We start from the raw sequence: 19667 nt of genomic DNA, 5'->3' as shown, positions 1-19667 counted from the left end.
GCTGGGTCATTAAAAATTGAATATTCCAATCATGGAAAATAATGAATCTATGGCACTCTGAGCTGATTCAACAACATTTAAAGGATCATAACCTATTGAGGTCCTGTAGTTTAAGAGAAACTAATGAAATGACTATATTCAGAGGAAATCAATCAGAGGTAGTGCAAAAGAATGCTTCTTGAATTAGAGATAGAGTAATCGAAACTTTGAGGACTGTCTTAACCTCACATATGGAAGATGAACCTAAAGCCTGCTTTTAAAAGGAGGCAGATTTGGGTTGAAAAACATCAGGATATTTTTTTATAAATTAAGAACATGGTATCATTTTATTTTACATGTTTGGATGCTTGCCCGTTTGCCTGTGTGTCTGTGTATAAGTTGCATGTCTGATGCCTGTGGAGGTCAAAAGAAGGTATCGGGTCCCCTGGAACTAGAGTTGCAGATGATGCTGAGCCTCTGTGTGGATACTGAGAGTCAAACTATGGTCCTCTGGAAAGGAAGCAAGTGTTCTTATCTGCCAAGCACCTCTCCACCTGGAGGTCCAAAAATGGGAGCCTATTCTACCTTGTTTGAAGGCCAGAGAGTTTGTGCTTATTCAGAGTTGTTGACAACAAGTGTGGCTACACACCCTGACCTAGGGTGTGGTTACCTGGTGTTCTGGACATTAAGATGGCCCATAGAGGTGGATCCACTCCACCCTGACCAAAAGGCAGAGAGTTCAAGCGTGCTTCTGCTCCTTCTTTTGAATTAAGAGGTTTGACCTATGGAATGATTCCCTCAGGATGCTTGGTCTAGAGTGGGTTCACTGCTTAAACAAGAAAATGCTCTTCTCAAGAATTAATGACTCGATGTCTTAAAGTATTAGATAATAACTGTTCTGGCTGTCCTTTGTGTCGTGTGAAAGCAGCCTTTTGTCTTCTTTCCCTTTTTTGTATCAGGGTATAAAAGTGTAAGGAAAAATAAATATGGACAGTCTCAGAACCCAGAATTCAGAAGGATTCAGCACTCAGAACCCGCTTTAGTTGCCCTCCCAGTACTCTCCTCTGTGTCTCTGTGACTCTTTCTCATCTCTGTTCCTCCTTCCTAAATTTTCTTTTTTTCCAGTTTATTTTTTATTAAAAATTGCCATCTCCTCCCCTCCTCCTCCCCCTGCCCTCCCCTCCCCTCCACCTATACCCCCACTCCCTCCCTCTCCAGGCCAAAGAGCCATCAGGGTTCTCTACACTATGTTAAGTCCAAGGTCCTCCCAACTCCCCCCAGGTCCAGGAAGGTGAGCAACCAAACTGACAAGGCTCACACAGAGCCCGTCCTTGTCGCAGAGACCAAGCCCATCGCCATTGTCCTTGGCTTCTCGGTCAGCCTCCACCACACGCCCCTGCCAGGGAATGTACAAACCCGCCATGGCTAGGAGCCCGGTAAAAGTCACCAACAAGGTGGCTCCCGGCATGTCCCAGGCAATCACGCACAGTTTACACCTCCAGTCTTGGGAAGTATTGAGCCAGCTCCTTATTATAGGTGGATGATGACAGATCCAAAACGTTCAAGAGGGGATTTCTACACTAAGAACTGAGATACAGTCCTTTTCAATTCTCAAATCTCATGGTTATAGCTTGTGATAAATTATAAGCTTTTTAAGGGTTTTAATGTGGAGACGTATGGAATCTGCTCAATTGTAATGCAAGACTCAGTGTGGTCAATGTTTCTTAGAGGGGTGGGTTCAGTGTTTGCCTGCAGCACTTTCGGCCTGTCTGGAGTGACATGGCATGGCACAGGATAGAAACAGGACATTGTCATGTATCGTCCCCTCCTGCAATGAGTTTGCTGTTCACTTCTCCCTTTTAAGACACAGAGAAGCAAATGGTTGATTTTGAATTAGCTCTGACTTTTATTAATATGCATGTTTACAAGTTTAAAGGGCTCAACAGATAATTTATATCCTGCTACAAATAACTTTAGCTTGTATTAGCATCGCCTAGGAATTCAGGCTAGACATTTTTACTAAAAATAAAGCGGAACTTGAGGGAGTTTACAGAGTTGACCCGGTCCACGAAGGGACTGTGTGCCAGGGATGAAATTCAACTTCCATACCTATACCCAAATTTATCCACATCCCATCTTCCTCCTCTCAGACCACTCTCATCATATTTTATGGGTTGAATTGCATTTTACCCAGACACACAGATACAGATTCACAGACACACAAAACAAGCAAACAAAGCTAAAGTCCTAAACCCTGGGACCTATAAATGATTTGATTTTGAAATAAGAGTCTTTGCAGGTGCAATCAAGTTAAGATACGGTCATATCGGGTGAAGGCAGCCCTAATCCAATGATTTATAGATGGAAAATTTAGCCCCAGACACGATGCTACAAGAACGTGCTGATGGAAACCGGAGTTATGTTTCCAAAAGCTAAGGACCACGTCGAGGGGGTTGCTAGTAATCTCTATAGACAGGATCTGTCCCTGGGGTCCTCAGAGAGAGCACAACCCTCTAAGTGTCCTGACCCCATACTTCTGAACCATGAGCAGTTCTTGTTTTCAACAGTCCCACATGTGGTTCCCTTATTACAGGAGACCTGAATAAGGTTCCATACCCAGGGCACTTCTGCCAGGCTGGAAGAGATAGAGAAGATGGGTTGACAGAACTGGGCACCATGAGCGACAAAGCCAGGCGGTTTTGAGGAATAGAAGTGTCTGTTCCCCATCAAGGATTAGGAGAAGAACAGGAACACAAAGCCGACTTAGCAAGTAAGTTTCTGGCATCGTCAACTTGGGTGTTGTCACAGCCTACTGGAGAAGGTGGCCATCTGAGCAGGAAAGGGGCCCTGTTAGGTGCTAAACATTTGTCCAGCAGTCAGACTACAAAGATAGCCAGGTGTCCTGGGTATACTAAAGGAGTAAAAGACAAGGAAAATCAGCTTGTGTGGTCGTGGTCAGGGGAAGTTGGAAAGATTACACCAAATAACTTGAGGAAGAGGATCTGGAAAGGAGATGAGCCAGGTAGGCATGGCAGCTGAGGAGTAAACAGTAATGACAGAACAAAGGACAAGAGTGACCATTTGCATTTGTTAGGGCTTTATAGTTGATGAAGCCTTTCTGCTACGGTTGGACCACTCATGTCTCCTGGAAACTCCATGCTGAGATAGGGTTATATCTCAGTAGTAGTAGTAGTAAGGTGTCCAAAAAGTAATGAGGCCGTGAGGGTTCTGCCCCTATAAATGGAATTAATATCTTACAAATGGACCAGAGGGAACTAGAGTGGCCCTTCCCCATCACACCTTAGACACTATCTTAGACACAGATACTGAGCCCACCCAGACAACAAATTTGCTGGTGCCTTGGTCTTAGATATTCCAACCTTAGGAACTGTGGGAAGATAAATTTCTATCACTTGTAAATGATCCTGTCTGCAGGTTTTTGCTATAGCAACAGGCATAGACAAAGAGAACTACTAGCTGGTGATTTTATCTTCAAATGGTCTCCTAAGAAAGACTAGGACTTCAGGTCTCCATTTTTCTCATGAGTAAAGTGAAGCTCAGAGGTTAAAGCACTTGCCTGAAGCTACATGTCCATGCTAGCCCTAGAACTTCAGCCCGCCACTCATGTCTGAACACTGTTTCCCTTAAGAGTGTTAAAGCCAACATGGAGTCATCTCTGCTTCCACCTGGGGCACGGACATCCTCAGAAGTCTGCAGCTTCTCCTGCCAGGAGCCAGACTCTCCACAAAGCAGACATTCTTTGCGCAGTGGTGGAGACCGATGATTAATTGAGGTGGGGGTTGAAGAAATGAGTGGTTAGCCTAGGTCTTGCGCTTGGCCTGGACTCTCAGGTTCTGCCTCCGCCAACATGTGCCACAGAGATGAGCTGACAATGGCATCACCTGCACTGAGTCTTTGTGTCAGGAGGTAGTCATGGCAACTCACTTGCTTCCTCAGCCGATGAGTAGACAATTAGGTAGAATGGAGGAATCAAGTTAATTGCCTGTCATCTCTTCTCTGCTCCCTGTGTATTGATTCAAATTAAGCCTTTCCAGTCGTCTAATGTCACCAGATACCAAATGAAGAGCATAGACCTGGGAGTCAGGATCTCCAGCAAATAACTATTTGTAAGCGACACTCTTAACCTCTCTGCCTCTCCGTGTGTTTCTGACCCAAACATTCACAAAAAAACAAATCTCTTTGACTGCCCTCCCTTGATTTCCGATCCAGCCTCTGAGTTGCCTAATGAGAACCCTTTCTGATATCAAGTCCATTCAACTAGGCATCCCCTCTCCTTCAGAGTAAGAATATAAGAATTCAGATTAAAGCCTGCATTTGCTGAAACTCAGGGTAGCAACCAAATAGGCAATCAAACCAGTGGTGGACTCTCCACAGTGTGTGCGGCACACATGGAGATCTAGGGTCCAAGTTCTAGGTGTATTTTGTGATCAAGCTCGGCTGCTACTTGATCCAGAGCTACAAGAGATATTGAGAAATGATGGAAGGACACATCCCATCCCTACTGCGTCATTTATATAGTCAGACATCATTATTTCTGATTGCTTCAATGATCTTTGCTTGTTATGATTTTTAGTGTTTTGGGGGACTACTCTTTCTGAAATACCTTTTCTACATTTTAAAATCATCTCGATTCTGATAGAATTTGTCAAGGAAGTATTCTCAAAACTGAATTTGGAGTTACTAAACACCTAGAATCCTGTTTTTTTAAATAGACAATAAACAGGTAAGCACTGTGTACATAAATAACCTCCTTACTAGACTAGAGGCTCCTTGAGGAGGCGGGGCAATGACTATGCCTTCCTGTACCATGTTTCTTGGTGCCCAGTCCAGTGTTTGATACATAAGGTGAGAAACTTGTATTTATCTAATAAGTGGTTGATTTAAGAAAATGAGTAATGAAATATTAAAGGATGATGCTCTAGAAGAGGGAACTGTTTGCTTATGGCCCTGAGTCGAATGTTGACTGGAATACGCTGATTTCTGTACTGTCTGCAGTTTACTCAAACAGTCTGGGAAAGAATGCTGTTTCTTTGGGTTCTGGAAGAGGTTTCCCCAAGAACTATGCCCTGATTTGTTCGGTTCAACATTCTTCTGAGTCTTGTGGCCATGTTGGCAATGAAAATAATAAGCCCTAAGACTGAAGGTGTTGGCTCATGGTGGGGAGGAAGAGAGGAGCAGCAAGAGGGTCTTAAGATGAAGAGGACACAGTGAGGATTTTGGAGGTATGCTTGGGATTTCTCTTGGAAGTTCTTCCTGGACCAGACCAAAAAATTCTGGGACATAGACACTGTACAGACTACTAGAGTCAATTGTACAGAGACTGTGGAGCCAATAGGAGCTTCACAGCTTAATGGTAGAAGTGACAGTGTGAATTTACATTGCAGCTATATGGAGCTAAAAGTTCTTACAAGTCCTTTCAGGGATGTGGCAAAGTGGAATGAACAATGAGCTGGGATTCGGTACAAGTGGCTTTCATTAACCAACTGGGGCCACAGTTCCAACCAAGCCTTGGTTCTTTTTTATGTAAGTAAGGAGAATGCAGAACCAATCACTCTCTAGAGTGTGAATTGCCTGTGTTACTGCTTTAAGACTTAAACATGGCAGAAGAATGAAATCAATATCTTAGGCTGGATTTCGGGAAGTTGAGATACTTTGGCTGAGTGCTCTATGTCCCACCAGAAGCTTATAGTCTACTAGGGAGATAATTTATGTACACAGTGCTTATATCTGCTCCTTATCTATAAAAAAATAAGACTCATAGTGTTTAATAGCTCCCAATTCAGCTTTGAGATGGTTTCATGGACACATACTGTCAGAGTTGAGACATAGTTTTAAAATGTAGGAAAGTTATTTGGATACAGTAGATGGTTGGTGAGGTAGGGTTAAGTTCATCTTAGGATCTCTTCCACCTCTCCTCTTTGGCGAGAAACCATGTCCCAGCATGGGAATCAGGCATGCACATTCAAATCCCTGCCACTTATTGACAGTGTTTGACCTACGGGCAAATGTTTAACCTCCTTCTGTCTCAGTATCTTCATCTTACCTAAGGTTATTGTAAAGGTTAGTCATCTGATACCATGAAAAGATAAAAGGGACTGGGGGGATGGCTCAGTGATTAAGAGCACTTGCCCCTCTTCCGGAAGACCTGGGTTTAGTTCCTGGTTCCAACATGGCAGCTCCAGTTCCAGGTGATCCAAGGACCTCTTCTGACCTCTGCAGACACCAGGCTTGCATGTGGCACACATACAGACAGACAGGCAAGACTCTTATATGCATAAAATAAAATGAAATGGAATAAAAAATTAACTGCTGTCGTTCTTCCTCACAAAGGTATTGATACCAATGCTTATATTTCGGCTTCTAGATTCTTATTATTTTTACATTGAACTTTATAATATTTTACCTCACAGGCTCATCTGTTTTTACTTATTTTGAATGGGAAAATTTAGAAATCATAAACCTTTATTTTTGCAGATTTAAGTGTCCAGGAATCAGCTTTGCCTGTAACAAAAACCAATCATACTTTATGGCACTCAATATAAGAGGTCGTGGACAGAGAGGATTTGGGTTTTCATACTGTGTTACAATAGCAAATATTATAGCTAATAAGACTTTGAAGTGCTGGCACCAAAGCATGCACGACTATCAGGCAACTAATCATTAGGGTCAGACAAATAAAGCTGGGGTGGGTGAGGCCTTGAATCCTTTGTGAAGTTCTTGGGCTCTTTAAAGTTTTAACAGCATGCCAGCCAGCCACTATCTATCATGCTATATACTAATGCTCTGAAAGGTAAATTTATTGAAGTTCAGGCTGACAACATTTCATAAATTATCTATTAATTTGACCTTGATTCTGAAATCAATAAAAAAATAAGTTCTGTAGGTGCGAAGGTAAATGATGTACATATTATAGCTCCATCTAAATACAATTTTGAATGCCATTTACCTATTATTTCTGGTGCTTTTGTTCCTTGAGTCGACACACCCGGTTTCTGTTATACTCTGAACACAGTTGTAAGGGTAGTGGCTAGGATCTGACTTGGGTTTTATAGATCAGCATGTGATGACTTGGGGTGGCTGTCCCCTAGCACCCTCAGTTCCGAGGCCCTTCGCAAGTCTAGGCAAGTCACTACCACACACGGGCAAACGTCAGGGCCAGGGGAGAGTAAAGTCTTTGAGAAGAGACTGCCTCAGTCAGGGTCATCTATTCAGAATCTGGGAGGCGACTAGCACTTTCCATACACTTGGTGGCTATCAAGGCCTGAAGGTTTTGGGCCTCTGTTGAGCAGATGGAAGTTCCTGGCTAAGAAAACCTAGTGATGGATAGCATAGAGAAGGCACTTTCTAAACCACCAAGCTCAGCCATGATACTGCAGAGGAAACTGACTTACCTTCTTCAACCGTCTTGTCTTGAACGATTCCGGAAATCAAGACCCTACAATTGTCTTGAGATAGTCAGGGAATAAAGCATAGGACCCCCTCCCCAAGCCAGAGCTAACAGGTAAGGGCAGTAAGGGTGGAAACAAACCCAAGTCCCAATGTGGGACGGTGTCTGCTCTGGGGTAAGCAGACCCTCACCAAATGCAGCCAATTCCATCCTAACAGAAAGGTTTAAACATCGGCCTTGCCTTTTGTGTTTCAGGATAGAGTGAAGGAAAACAGCAAATGGGTCCCACGGATGCACAAGGTTAACTGTGCTGACAGTTAATTACGGGTCTGAAAGAAGAAAAACCGACTGTCTACGAGACGGCTGGCTTCCTGGCTGTGATTTCAAGGACCCCTGGCAGGGTGAGCCTGCCGAGACCTGTTCATTTTTCTTTCACTCCGATGCATCATGTCTCCAGTGACAACTCTCTGTGTGTGTCCCTTACACTTCTTACCAGCATCTCTCTGAGCTATTGCCCAGCACTTAGCAATCTGAAGCCTGGCAGAATGAAGTCAGATGTAAGCCGGGGAGGTAGACCATTCTATTGCGGAATAAAACAGTTGGTCATTCCTAACCAGGGCTGTCCTCCTTCCCGAATCTTCATACCACACACGCCAGAACACAGTGTAGTCATTTCAGGCAGACCCTGGTGGGCAGGGATCCAACCTGCCTGGCATCTTGACATGGGTAAAGGGAGTGCGGCCTCTTCTCCTCCCTCAGCAGGACAGGATTTTGAGGAAGGCTTTGCGGAACTCCACGTTGAAGGTGGTATAGATGACAGGGTTAAGGGCACTGTTCATGTAGCCTAGCCATGTTGTGGCTCTGTAAAGCGCCGGGGACACATGGCATGCCTGGCAGTGAGTAATGAGAACATGAGTCAGGAAGAAGGGCAGCCAGCAGACAATGAAGGCTCCTGGGTGGCAAAGAAAGAGAGGATGCGGGTGAAGGGTTTGCTCGCCACTTTCCTCACGTATGAAAACAGCCCATAAGCCATCTCTGGGTGCTGCTGGGCACCATGCTGGGAGTTCTATATGCCATTTACTTTCTGTTTGCTTAGCTTGGCTTCCATTCATTGATTTGCCTTTTCTTTCACTAATGCTATGTGGCATCTGTGATTTACCAAACTTTAATTAATTAGATGTTAGAATTCAAGTTTTTTTTAACTATAAAATTGAAAACAGGCCATATACATAGTAGAAAACTTGGTAAATACAGGAACACAGAAAGGAAAGAACCACCCACTACTCAAAGATAATCACTTTTGACATCTTGATGGATCTATTTTGTTCTTTTTTTCTTATCTAAGATGATCTAGGTATCATCATATCATTCGACAGCTGAGTTTTGCCTTCTTATTTTCTCATTTATATTTTAAAATAAGTAAATATTTATTAAATACTCAATGAGTGCCAGACACTTTTGTTAAACCATTATCACTCAATTTATACATTATCATTCTATATGATAACCTAAATTAAGTGACTTTATAAACTTCATTTTGGTCTTTTGAGTTTTCATAAGAGTTACTATTCATACAGAAACCTTTTCAGTTGTGATATAGATATTTTATACTTGAATTTCCAATGTTCTTTAAATGCACTTATGATTGCTCCACTGCAGCATCCAGCACTAGCTTCAACAAACCATCTAACCCGACCCAAATCAGCAACTCGGACTTACCAAGCACAATGGCCACCATCTGGGTGGCCTTCTTCTCTCGTAGTGGCACTCCCCTAGGCTGCAGGGGCCCCAGCTTCAGGGATGTGGATAACCTGCCATTGCTGAGTTTTCGAACCTCTAAGCTGAGCTTGGGTGCCATGGTGGGGCTCAAGGAGTTCCGAGTCCTCTCCACCCGGCTCATCCCTCCTCCTACTTCTGGAAAGCCCGGGTGCCTCAAGGCAGTGTCTTGGCAGATGCTGTAGTAGCGCTTCAGCTCTCCGTGTGTCTGGCCGGGAGAGAGGGGCTGCAGGTGTGACAAGAGAGGGTCCTGGCATTTCTGGGGATATTGTTTGTCTTCTGTGTGCTCCTGAAATGGAAAGATAATGAAAAAGGAGGGTACCCTCCTTGTGTACAACCTACAGGGGGTGGGGTGGGACCATGAGAAGTTAGGGACATGAAATCCATCTCTGACTTTACAACTGGGAAGCAGCAACCCCACAGGACATATCCCATCACCATAGCAACCCATGAGGAAGGCACCCTGGCACCTAGTCTTGCCTTTCTGAGTCTGAAAGACCTGGCTATAGCAATTAACATATTAACTGCCATCATCACTGGGAAGTAGTCAGCAAAATCTGGAATGTGGGAAACCCTACAAGACAAACGCTTGGAGTTCTTAAACAAACAAATGACAGTAAGAAGCACCTATGAGATGTAAGTGTATGGGCCTTAGATATTTGGGATTTGATTCTTTTAAAAAAAGATTTATGTATGCATGCATGTATGTATATATTTAATGTGAACTGGTGTTTTGCCTGTATGTTCTCTGTGTGAGGGGACACCCTGGAATTGGAGTTACAGACAATTGTGAGCTGTCATGTGGGTGCTGGGAGTTGAACCAGGGTCTTAACCACTGAGCCATCTCTCTAGTCTGGGGATTTGACTCTTAGGGTGTGTGGATTTGTAGGTTGGAGCACAGATGAAATAAGTAAGATTGGTCACAAATTGATAACTGCTAGAGCTAGCTGATGCTGACTCTGGATTTGTTTTTTCTTTTCATTTAAAAATTTTTAAATATTTAATACCACTTTGTTCTAAGATTGGGTATCATATAGCCCAGGTTGGCACTGAATTTGCCATGAAGTTTCCTGCCTCCAGCTCCCAAATACTTGGGTTATAGTTGCCATACTTTTATTTTTGAAATATCAATATTTAAAAGGGGGGAGAAAAAAACCTAAGATTTGTATCATAACTTTTCAACTTAGTAGATGTTTTCCTTCAGGATGTTAGCTAACTGTCTCTAAGCTTCAATGTAAGATAGAAAAAAAAAACTAGGAAAAAATAGAATGTGATTTTTTTTGATATTTTTGCCTGGTGAAGGGGGTCAAAATGTCTGTGTTTGACATTTTAACTTTCCATATTTGAAAGATTAGACACTTGTGTCAATCTTCAGTAGGAAATAGGATTCTGCAACTCCTACTACAAAGGTCATAAAGCCAGCTATTCCTTCTTTACCCTTCTTCTCTCCTGTCTCTCCACTAAACTAGCAGCATTGGTACGTGAACCAAGCCCAGACAAGGGGAGAGTCACACATAAGTCTTCAAGTTGGAGATTTCAGAACAGTTGGTTTTTTATTTTGATAGGATTTCTTAATTAATTTCCTAATTAATATAACTATATTATATGAAGTCAATCTATAATAAAGACAATATTTATGATTAAGCTGGCACCTATTATCTGAAAATCACAATATTTAACTTCTAGTGCATTTCTTTTGAAAGTTACTTGTTGGTGTTCTAGTTGGGATTGGGGATTAGTTCTTGGCAGTGTCTACAGAACTGAAGAACATCCCACTTCCACGTCACCAATGTGAATATTCTATCCTACAGGAAGAAAGTGACTCTTCCAAGATTCTATGCTGGTGACGGTGTTTTTCAGTTTGTTCTGTGAATCCTTAGTCCTACCTCCATAGCTGATGTGGGAAACACGGGTTTCTGTGTAGATGGCTGGTTGGCAGAGAGACTTCCATTCCCAGATGGTAGGACAGAACCTAATTCTCTATACTCTTGGCACTGCAGCCTCATGACTCTCCAAGCCTTCCTGTGAAGTCAACACTTCTCCTTCAGCCTTGGCATCTCCTCAGACCATGAATCTGTCATGTCGATTTGAAACTGCTTCTCTGTCTGTTCTCGTTTTCAGCAAGAGTCTCTAATTGCTACATCAGGCCTGGGCACAGAGCTGCTAATTAATTAGAGAGAGACTGGGCAAGACTCAACTCTTCATCGTTATCTGTTTTTTCAAGTTTAATTTGTAACGTGAGCTCGGGAAGAGGAACCCTGGTCTTGTATTTGACATCTTTAGGTTCTTCTCTGCATTATGCTAGTGGGCCATGCCAGGAACTGACTTGAATTGGAAAGATAGGTTTAGGGGGACCATGAAATTGTCACGGTTTTGTACACAGTCAGTAACTTGAAACTTTTCTTTCTCTGGCTCTTCCTAGGTGTCCGTTACACTGACACCTCATTCCCTCTACGGCAGGTGGCTCTAGATGGCATCCTCACACGACATCTGAAAGTTACTGACTCTAGTCACTGAGATTTATGCCACTAGTTCCATGATTTCTGAATGTCACTGGATGAAAGCCATTCCGAGACCTTAATCACACAGACTCCGGGGTCTTGGCATATATTACAAATACATGTGTGAGGTCAGTGAGACATTCCACTTTGTGGTAGGAATGAAACCCAGACAACACAGCATCTTAGTGAAAAGATCTCTCACTCTTTTCCTTTAATCCAAGACATGGCCAACTTACCATTTGTCCCGTGGCATCTGACAGAAACCTGGCCCTTACTGAAAACTGCCGAATGGGTTGGAGCCGCAGACAGGAAGACTGGGGTATTTGAAGAAGAAGCAATCAGTTGTGGGATAATTTCTACAACACTGAACCATATCATATGCAATTTTGTAGCATGGCAGTACTTGGAATGCACTATGCTTGTATTTTAAGCCTTAGGTCACGGTCTCCTATTGGTTAAAGGGGACCAATAACCTTTTTCTATTTAAGTCCTAGGACTTTGAGAGTCTGACCTCTACACACCCAAACTAGAGACTGCTCTAGACACTCAAACTAGTTCTGTCTTTAAGACTACACTCAGTTCTTTCTCTCCCCCCGAAACCCTGTCTTGAGCATATTGGTCATTTTCTTAATGTCCATGGTACTTTCTATTTGGGCACTTCATGGCTTTCACTTCACATCTGGCAAACATCTTAGTCAGTTTGGAGTGTTTCATTGCTTTTTGAGTGGAGGTGAGGTCTATTTTCATGTCCAGACCGAGTTCCATGAAGACAGTGGACATTTGATATAACGGTCCTTATATGCTAGTTGCTTGGAAGTGATTGGTATTCATGGCAGGGAGGCCACCATATGCCAGGCAGTAATGTGAGCAAAATCTAAACTGCAGGGACTAAAGATCAGTGCGGAGGTACTCTACATCCTTTGTAGAGTCTAGAGAGACCCACCAGCTGCTCAGCGCCTCGACACAGGGACAGATCAGGAAGACAAGCGTCAGTGGACAATTCTTGGAATGAGTGGTTTCAGGAGGAAAACAAAAAAGCCCTGGGCAAACAGTGCATGGTACAGTAGAGTGAAATGCTACCCTGCCCCCATCCCAGTTCAGTAAAATCAAACCTTGTAGGACATCTGAACTGCCGCTGTGGAAGGCTCTACCACGACAAAGAGAAGTGGAACAATCTAGAAAGTATGCTATCAGCTTACTAAGTAAGAGAGATCTAGGAAGACCCGATATACTCTCAATATTGGCTCTCCTACCCATCAAGCACAGACAACGCCAGCTGAGTGAGAAGGTGATGTGAATCTGTCTCCTATGTGTTGATCCTGGCACTGCCTGCACGGATGGACATGTGACCGGAAGCTGGGGGTTGGTGCGCTGTCCTCTAGTTCCTGCCAGGCGCTTACCTGCTGCGGGAATCCAGGCCTGATGCTGATGCACTGACTGTTCTGTCGAGTGAGGATCCGTTTCCGTCTCCTCTGTCTCAGCACCATGTAGATCCTGGCGTAGACCAGGATGGTCACCCCAAAGGGAACGTAGAAGGACACCACTGAAGAGTAGATGACAAAATCAGGGTTGGAGATGGAGCAGATGCTGGGGTCCCCTGCGGGTGAGAGAAGGGGAGAAGGCGACACCGTTATCCAAGTGTTCATCCTCAGTATGGGGTGCTGAGTGGGACGTGATGTGGGGGTGTGGATAGGAAGGGGTGGTTTCAGGCATGCCTGTTGTCGGTGTTTTAGTATTCTGAAGGAAGAAAGCTAATTCATCTTCGGACTTCTCGCAGTTGGCTTCAGAAGAATATTTCCCAGTGATTATATTCCAGACACTGACCTGAATGGGGGTTGTGGTGATGGATAAGACGTAGTGTCTGCCCTTGAAGGAGCAGATAGTCTAGCTAGACAGACGATCTCTTCCATGCAAATGGTCAGTTGTAACTCACAGGAATGTAGCCTGGGAGATAAAGAGGACCACAGAACAGGAGAGCAGAGGCTTCTGGGAGGATGGTACATCTAGGAAAGAGTCTGCTGGTGTGGAGGCAAGAACAGATGGCTGAGCACAATGACAGGGAAAGGCTTCTTCTGAATCCAGGGTGTGGGGTAGGCGGTGACAGAAGAGAAGATGGGAATCAGGGAATCCCAGCCTTGCACGGAAAGAGAGCTGGGAAGGAGACTGAACTCAAAAGGGTTCCTATTCCCCAGAGCTGTGGAGATGGCTCAGTTGTTAGGAGCCTTTGCCGCTTTCTGAAAGGATTCGGGTTCCTTTTTGAGCACCCACATGGCAGCTCATCACCACCTGTAACTCTAGATCCAGGGAATCCAACACTTTTTTCCTGTGTACCAGACTCACACTATGCAGATGCATACATGCTGGTGCTCAGACATACACATAAAGATAAAAATAAAGAGTTCTTGTTCCTAATTTTTGGACCAGAGTGCCACTCCGACTTCTCTTTGGGAAGCCCTGTGGTTTTGCCTTCTTCACTAGAAGATGTGGGGAGTCATCCAGTACCCAGACTCAGGCCAGAGACTTGCTCCATCCTGAAACGGAGAAGGGAAAGCAAGCTAACATCTCTCAGGCAATAGAGCAAAGGCTTCATAAACATGATCTTACCCAAGCACAATGGGAGGGGACATTACTATCTCTATCCTTGGATACACATACAGAGTTCAGGAAGGTTTACTAAGGTCCAAGGCAACAAAGCCTGAAAGATACTTTTCTGTAGCCAGCCTGACCCCAAACCAACCTCCCTTCTGTAACGTCTACTTTCCACCTCCTTCTGCTCCCAGGACACTCTGTGTCTCAGTCTACATTATTAGCAATAGCTGTTGGCATAACTGTTCCAATCTTCACACAAGAGTGGCAGCGCAGACCCAATTCTGACCTTGGGAGACAAGGCCTGAGACGTGAGATGGCAGAGAGGGCAGTGGCTACTTGGTGCTCTGCCTCTTGGTCATCTGAAATGGCCTGGTGCAAGACACGGAGCGGCTGCTTATTAGCTGTGTGCTCTTAGTGTTGTCACCTGAGGCACCCAGCTTTAGCTTCATCATCCACAAAAGGATAAAAGTATTGCGTGCATAATAGCAATGAGAAATAATGAGGATAAATGATTGCTATGATTATTACCATTTTTAAATTGTTATATCATTGTTGTTTACTTCTTCTGAGTGTTTTTTGGACTTAAGACAAGAAGTATCAATTGAAATAAAAGTCTGGAGAAGGACAATATTTGTGGGGAAAGGAAGAGAGAAAGAAGAGAACCAAAATGAAAAGAGAGAGGACCCAGGGAGGCATGGAGGCCCAAAAATGTGAGCCTATTTCCACCTTGTCTGATGGTCAGAGAGTTTGGAGTTGCTCAGAATTGTTGACAACAACCAGGGCTACACATCCTGACTCACTTGGTTCTTTTGACATTAAGATGGCCCATACAGGTAGCTCCACTCCATCCTGACAGATGGTCAGGATATGCAAGAATATTTCTGCTCCTTCTTTTGTATCAGGAGGTTGAACCTGGGGAGTGGCTGCTTTTAGGATACTTGGTCTAGGGTGGCTTTGCTGCCTACACCCCAGAATGCTAAAGACTTGATGTCTCAAAGTGTTGAAGCAATTAGCTGTTTGAGTTGTCCTTTGTATCATGTTAAAGAAGATCACATTAAAGAAGTCTCTTGTTGCCTTTTTCCCCCTTTTGTATTGGGTTTAAAAGTGTATGGAAAATTAAATGCAGGGATTTCAGTATTCACTGGAACTCTCTCCTGGTGCTATTCTATGTTTCTGTCTTATTATTTTTACTCACATCTTCGTATACTTTACTTATTTTTCTAATCCCTATGCCCCTACCCTGGTAAGTGGCATTTCTGTTGAAGCTGGTCTCTGACAGGAAGGCATTTCAGTAACAGCCTGGCCCAGAATGCTCACAGACCGCTCCCCAATCCTCTCCTTCTGTTGGAGATGGGATGAAATTGATGCTATCTCACCAGACTTTGCATCAGCATCCCTTCACAATCAGCACATATGGCCCAGAGTAGTGTTCATCACCAAACCGACATCTTCTGTTCTGGGGACAATGAAGTTGGGGGCAGGCATAGGGTGGCAGCTGGTGGGCCTTCTCAGTCTCTAGGGAGCCACATAGTCATGATCAGCCCTGCCATTGAAGTCAGCTGCCTGGGCTGGCCCAGATCTCAGTGCCACCTGTGGTGAGGAGGAGTCTCAACATTTGTTAGTCAGCAGGGCCAGAGGACTTACTTTCCCAAGATTTAGCTCACTGCTGGCCTTGCTGAGCTGAGTTCCTCATTTGTCCCCACGCACACAGTCTCTCCCTTTGTCCGTGCTCCTTGTTATTTTCAGAACTATTCTTGAAAACAACAGAGTCAAAAGGAGGTATAGTATGTTTCTCTGTCTCAAACACACACACACACACACACACACACACACACACACATGCATACATATAAAGGTGTACTTGTTACAAACAATGTCCTTCAGAATATTAGTGTTTGCTGCAGGGGAGGCGGTGGGGGCCCTGACAATCTGGGGTAGGAAGTACTCTGACACAGATGGAAGTCTGTGTGTATCTCATTACACCTTATGAATGTTTTATCATGTGGAAGCATTTATTTTTCCATTAAAAACATTGCAACTGTGTACGTGGAGGAAAGAGAGAATGAAGCTAGAGCCAGGAGCTATTTCAGGGTCATTGGCCGTGAGGGCCTCACTTTCAGTCGCTGAACTTGCCTCGGCATCCCTTCCGCTGTCATGACTTCCGCTGAAGTCAACCACTGCCAGAAGCCCTACCACTGCGTTATGTGGTCTCCCGGCTGCACAGCGGGCAGGGAGACACTGGAGTCAGCTGATGATGCGTGCGTGCTGGGAGTGGGCATCCAGTCATCAGGGCAGTGGGAGGCCTCCTGCCACAGCAGGCCTGAAGGCTTCTCTGTTGAGTCCTCAGGAGGTGCTGTGGGCAGCTGAGGCCCCCTCAGGAGACACGGCAGGCGCCTTTGTCGGATGATTGATCTAAATCAGTGCTGTGTGGGAGCATGTTAGTTACTGGATGGCGATGCAAATGAGGAAAACAAATAAGGAAAATGTACAAAGGAGCATTTTATCCAGGCACCTAAGCATCCATGACTATAGGATGCTGGGACAAGGCCAGATAGGCATGGGCAGGCTCTTATACCACCTTCTAAAATTAGAGAAAGAAAAGGGGCGGGGTGAGGGCAAAGACTCACTACTTGCTCGGCTTTATGGAGGACCTGTTAGGTTCAGAGTTCCTGTGCTGGGCAGTAAGGCACTAAAGAGGGAGCTGGGAAGATGGTTGAGTGGGTGGAGTATCGCTGTGCAAGCACAAGGATGTGAATCTGGATCCTCAGCATGCGTGCATGAAGACAAGCATGCCTGTATCCCCAGTACTTGGGGAGGAAGTGGGGGTGGGCATGGGGAAGCTCTAAGACTCAATGTCCAGCTGGTCTAGCCAAATCAGGGAGCTCCAGATTCAGTGAGAGATCCTGACTCAAAAAATAAGGTGGACAGCAACACAGGAAGACCCTGAATCAAACGTCTGCTCTTTATACACACGTGTGACACACACATACATACACCATACCACAAACCACAAACCATACCACATACACACACACTACAAAAACTATACACCACACCACACACACACACACACCATACACACACATACCACACATACCACATACACACACACACACACACACACACACACACTGCAAACCATATACCACACCACACATACACACCACATACACATACACACATACCACATATACACACATACCATTTCTATACACATCACACCATATACCATGCATAACACACACAACACATACCAAACACACACACACACACACCATATACACATACACACAACACGCCACATACACATACATCACACATATACACACATACTACATACACACACAAAGCAACAAACAGCTGTACCAAGGGGAGTTTGGAGGCTTCTGTGAGCTAGGCTGAGCAGTTGCTGTAATGTGAACAGCAAGGTCAAGAGAAGGTTGACTTGAAAGACTGATGAACTTTAGACTTGTTGAAGAATTTGACCTCACTTCAATTGCAAAGACAGGAGATGCTGATGAGTGAGTCTGATTTAGGATGAGTCACTATCCTTCAAACACTGTGCTTTTATTCTTCTTTCTAACTTTTGAGCAGTCACGTTCCCCTGTCTCCAGTGTTCTGAAAGCTAAGTGACATTTCTATTGCTAAAATCAAATAAATAACAATTTTCTTCCTTTCTAAAGGAAAATCAAGCCAGTTGATAAGATTTTCTTAACTCCGAGTCCCTTACCCAGAAGAATTTTTAAATCTGATCACTGGTTATTGCTTATTCATTCTAGAACTCTCTTTTGAAAACCACACAATGGGTATCTGATTTAACAGAAATTCAAATATTGTTTTTCTTATCTGTGAAATGAAAGGACCTGAGCTCATTTGGAGATCTTTAGGGTTGTCCTCTCGCTCCAACACACATCTTCCTTTGCATCGTTAGGGACTGTTGATTTGATTGACTGAACTTCTAGGCCTCTGGTGGAGCTGGGGCACTACCAGTCAGCCAGGCCCTGCAGTTCTGGAACTCTCTCCCAAGCAAGATCCTGCCTCCTGCTGCTCCCGTTCAACGAACAGGAGCAGCTCTCAGAGAACTCTGAAGTCCAGCTTGCCTCTGTGGTCTCTAGTTCAACAAGACAAGGGGCAGGCATAGCCTTAAGTGAAAAGTCCTTGCTACATTTCCTGAAGTCAAGCTGTGCTCCAAATCAGGTGGAACTGAAACACCTGAGGCCCTTTCCACCTCTACTTGTCAGAGGAGTGTCAACAAACCAGTAGAAGAGAGTCATTTGTAGTGGGCTTTTGGATGAACCTGTCAACTGGGAAGTTGCTGGAAGGGCCCTGTGATGCTCTAAATGAGCATCACATAGGCTCATATTTGAATTCTTGGTCACTCAGAGTGGTGTTGTTTGAAAAGATTAGGAGGTGTGGCCTTGTTGGAGGACGTACGTCCCTGGGGGAAGCCTCTGAGATTTCAAATGCCCATGCTAGGCCCAGTGTGCCGCTCTCTGCCTACAGATCAGGATGTGGCTCTCAGCTTCTTCTCCAGCACTGCACCTGTCTGGTGCTTCCTGCTGTGATGAGAATGGACTAAATCTCTGAATTTGTAAGCCAGCCCCAATTAAATGCTTTCTTTTATAATAGGTGCCATGGTCATGGGTATCATCACAGTAATAAGACACTGACCAAGACAGGCCACATCTATCAGGATAATGAAGGTACATCATGAGGGTCAGATTGTGTCAGAGACCAAGGCTAGATTCTTTATGCCTGAGCTCTGCTCATGAATTCCCTGAACTGTTCTAGGGACAGCTGGACTTCCCAGTGACCACCCAGAGAACCTTCACTGTTTATATCTTCCTTGGAGCAGATGGTTAGTTGCAATTTAAGGCACAGAAACCTTTCTCTTACATAATCACAGCAATGACACCAGCTAATACCTACTGGGCCCTTATAATGGACCTTGCATTTGACAAATATGAGAATAATTGGAGGGTTTAGTACAATGTTGCTAAGAAACTTGGGCATAAGAGAAAGCCTGGCTTGGTGGCAGAAGTGTATAATCTCAGATTCCCAGGAGGCCACGGCAGATGGATTATAAATTCAAGGCTTTCCTGGGCAACTTAGTGAGCTTCTGTCTCAAAAAGACAGATAAGATGACCTCCAAATGTAAAAGTCACCAACCATCATGCACATAACAACATAAAACACAAAGTAAGAGAGAGACCCCGAGAGAAGCAGTGGGGTCTTATGCTACACACAAGCTAGGTCAAAAGTCTTTTTTTTGATTCTCAATTTGACAATCCTGGGACGATTTTCCTGGGTTTTGTTTCTAGAACAATAATGATGTCACTGGCGCCAACATGCTGCAATTAGCTCATTATTCTTCACCTGCAATGTTAACATCAGCTGGGAACTCTGTCTACTGT

The 19667-nt window shown here is 44.3% G+C and overlaps 1 protein-coding gene across 3 annotated transcripts in view; it reads right to left on the bottom strand.

Annotated features, from left to right (window-relative positions):
* Nucleotides 1–6262: 6262 nt before the first annotated feature.
* Nucleotides 6263–19667, bottom strand: part of Drd3 (dopamine receptor D3) — a 52378-nt gene continuing 38973 nt past the window's right edge. Inside the window, exons 4-7 of one of the 3 annotated variants that reach the window (XM_038345963.1) lie at nt 13065–13261; nt 11901–11978; nt 9107–9452; nt 6263–8339 (exon numbers count right to left, since the gene is read on the bottom strand). In XM_038345963.1, coding sequence (XP_038201891.1) covers nt 8143–8339; nt 9107–9452; nt 11901–11978; nt 13065–13261 — 818 coding nt within the window. In that variant the 3' untranslated portion in view covers nt 6263–8142. The remainder of the gene's footprint in view (nt 8340–9106; nt 9453–11900; nt 11979–13064; nt 13262–19667) is intronic. The other 2 variants (XM_038345965.1, XM_038345964.1) reach the window with 2 other exon arrangements.

This window comes from Arvicola amphibius, chromosome 10, assembly GCF_903992535.2.
Source record: "Arvicola amphibius chromosome 10, mArvAmp1.2, whole genome shotgun sequence".
In the NCBI taxonomy this organism is placed as follows: Eukaryota; Metazoa; Chordata; class Mammalia; order Rodentia; family Cricetidae; genus Arvicola; species Arvicola amphibius.
This window is presented reverse-complemented; position numbering and strand designations above follow the sequence as displayed.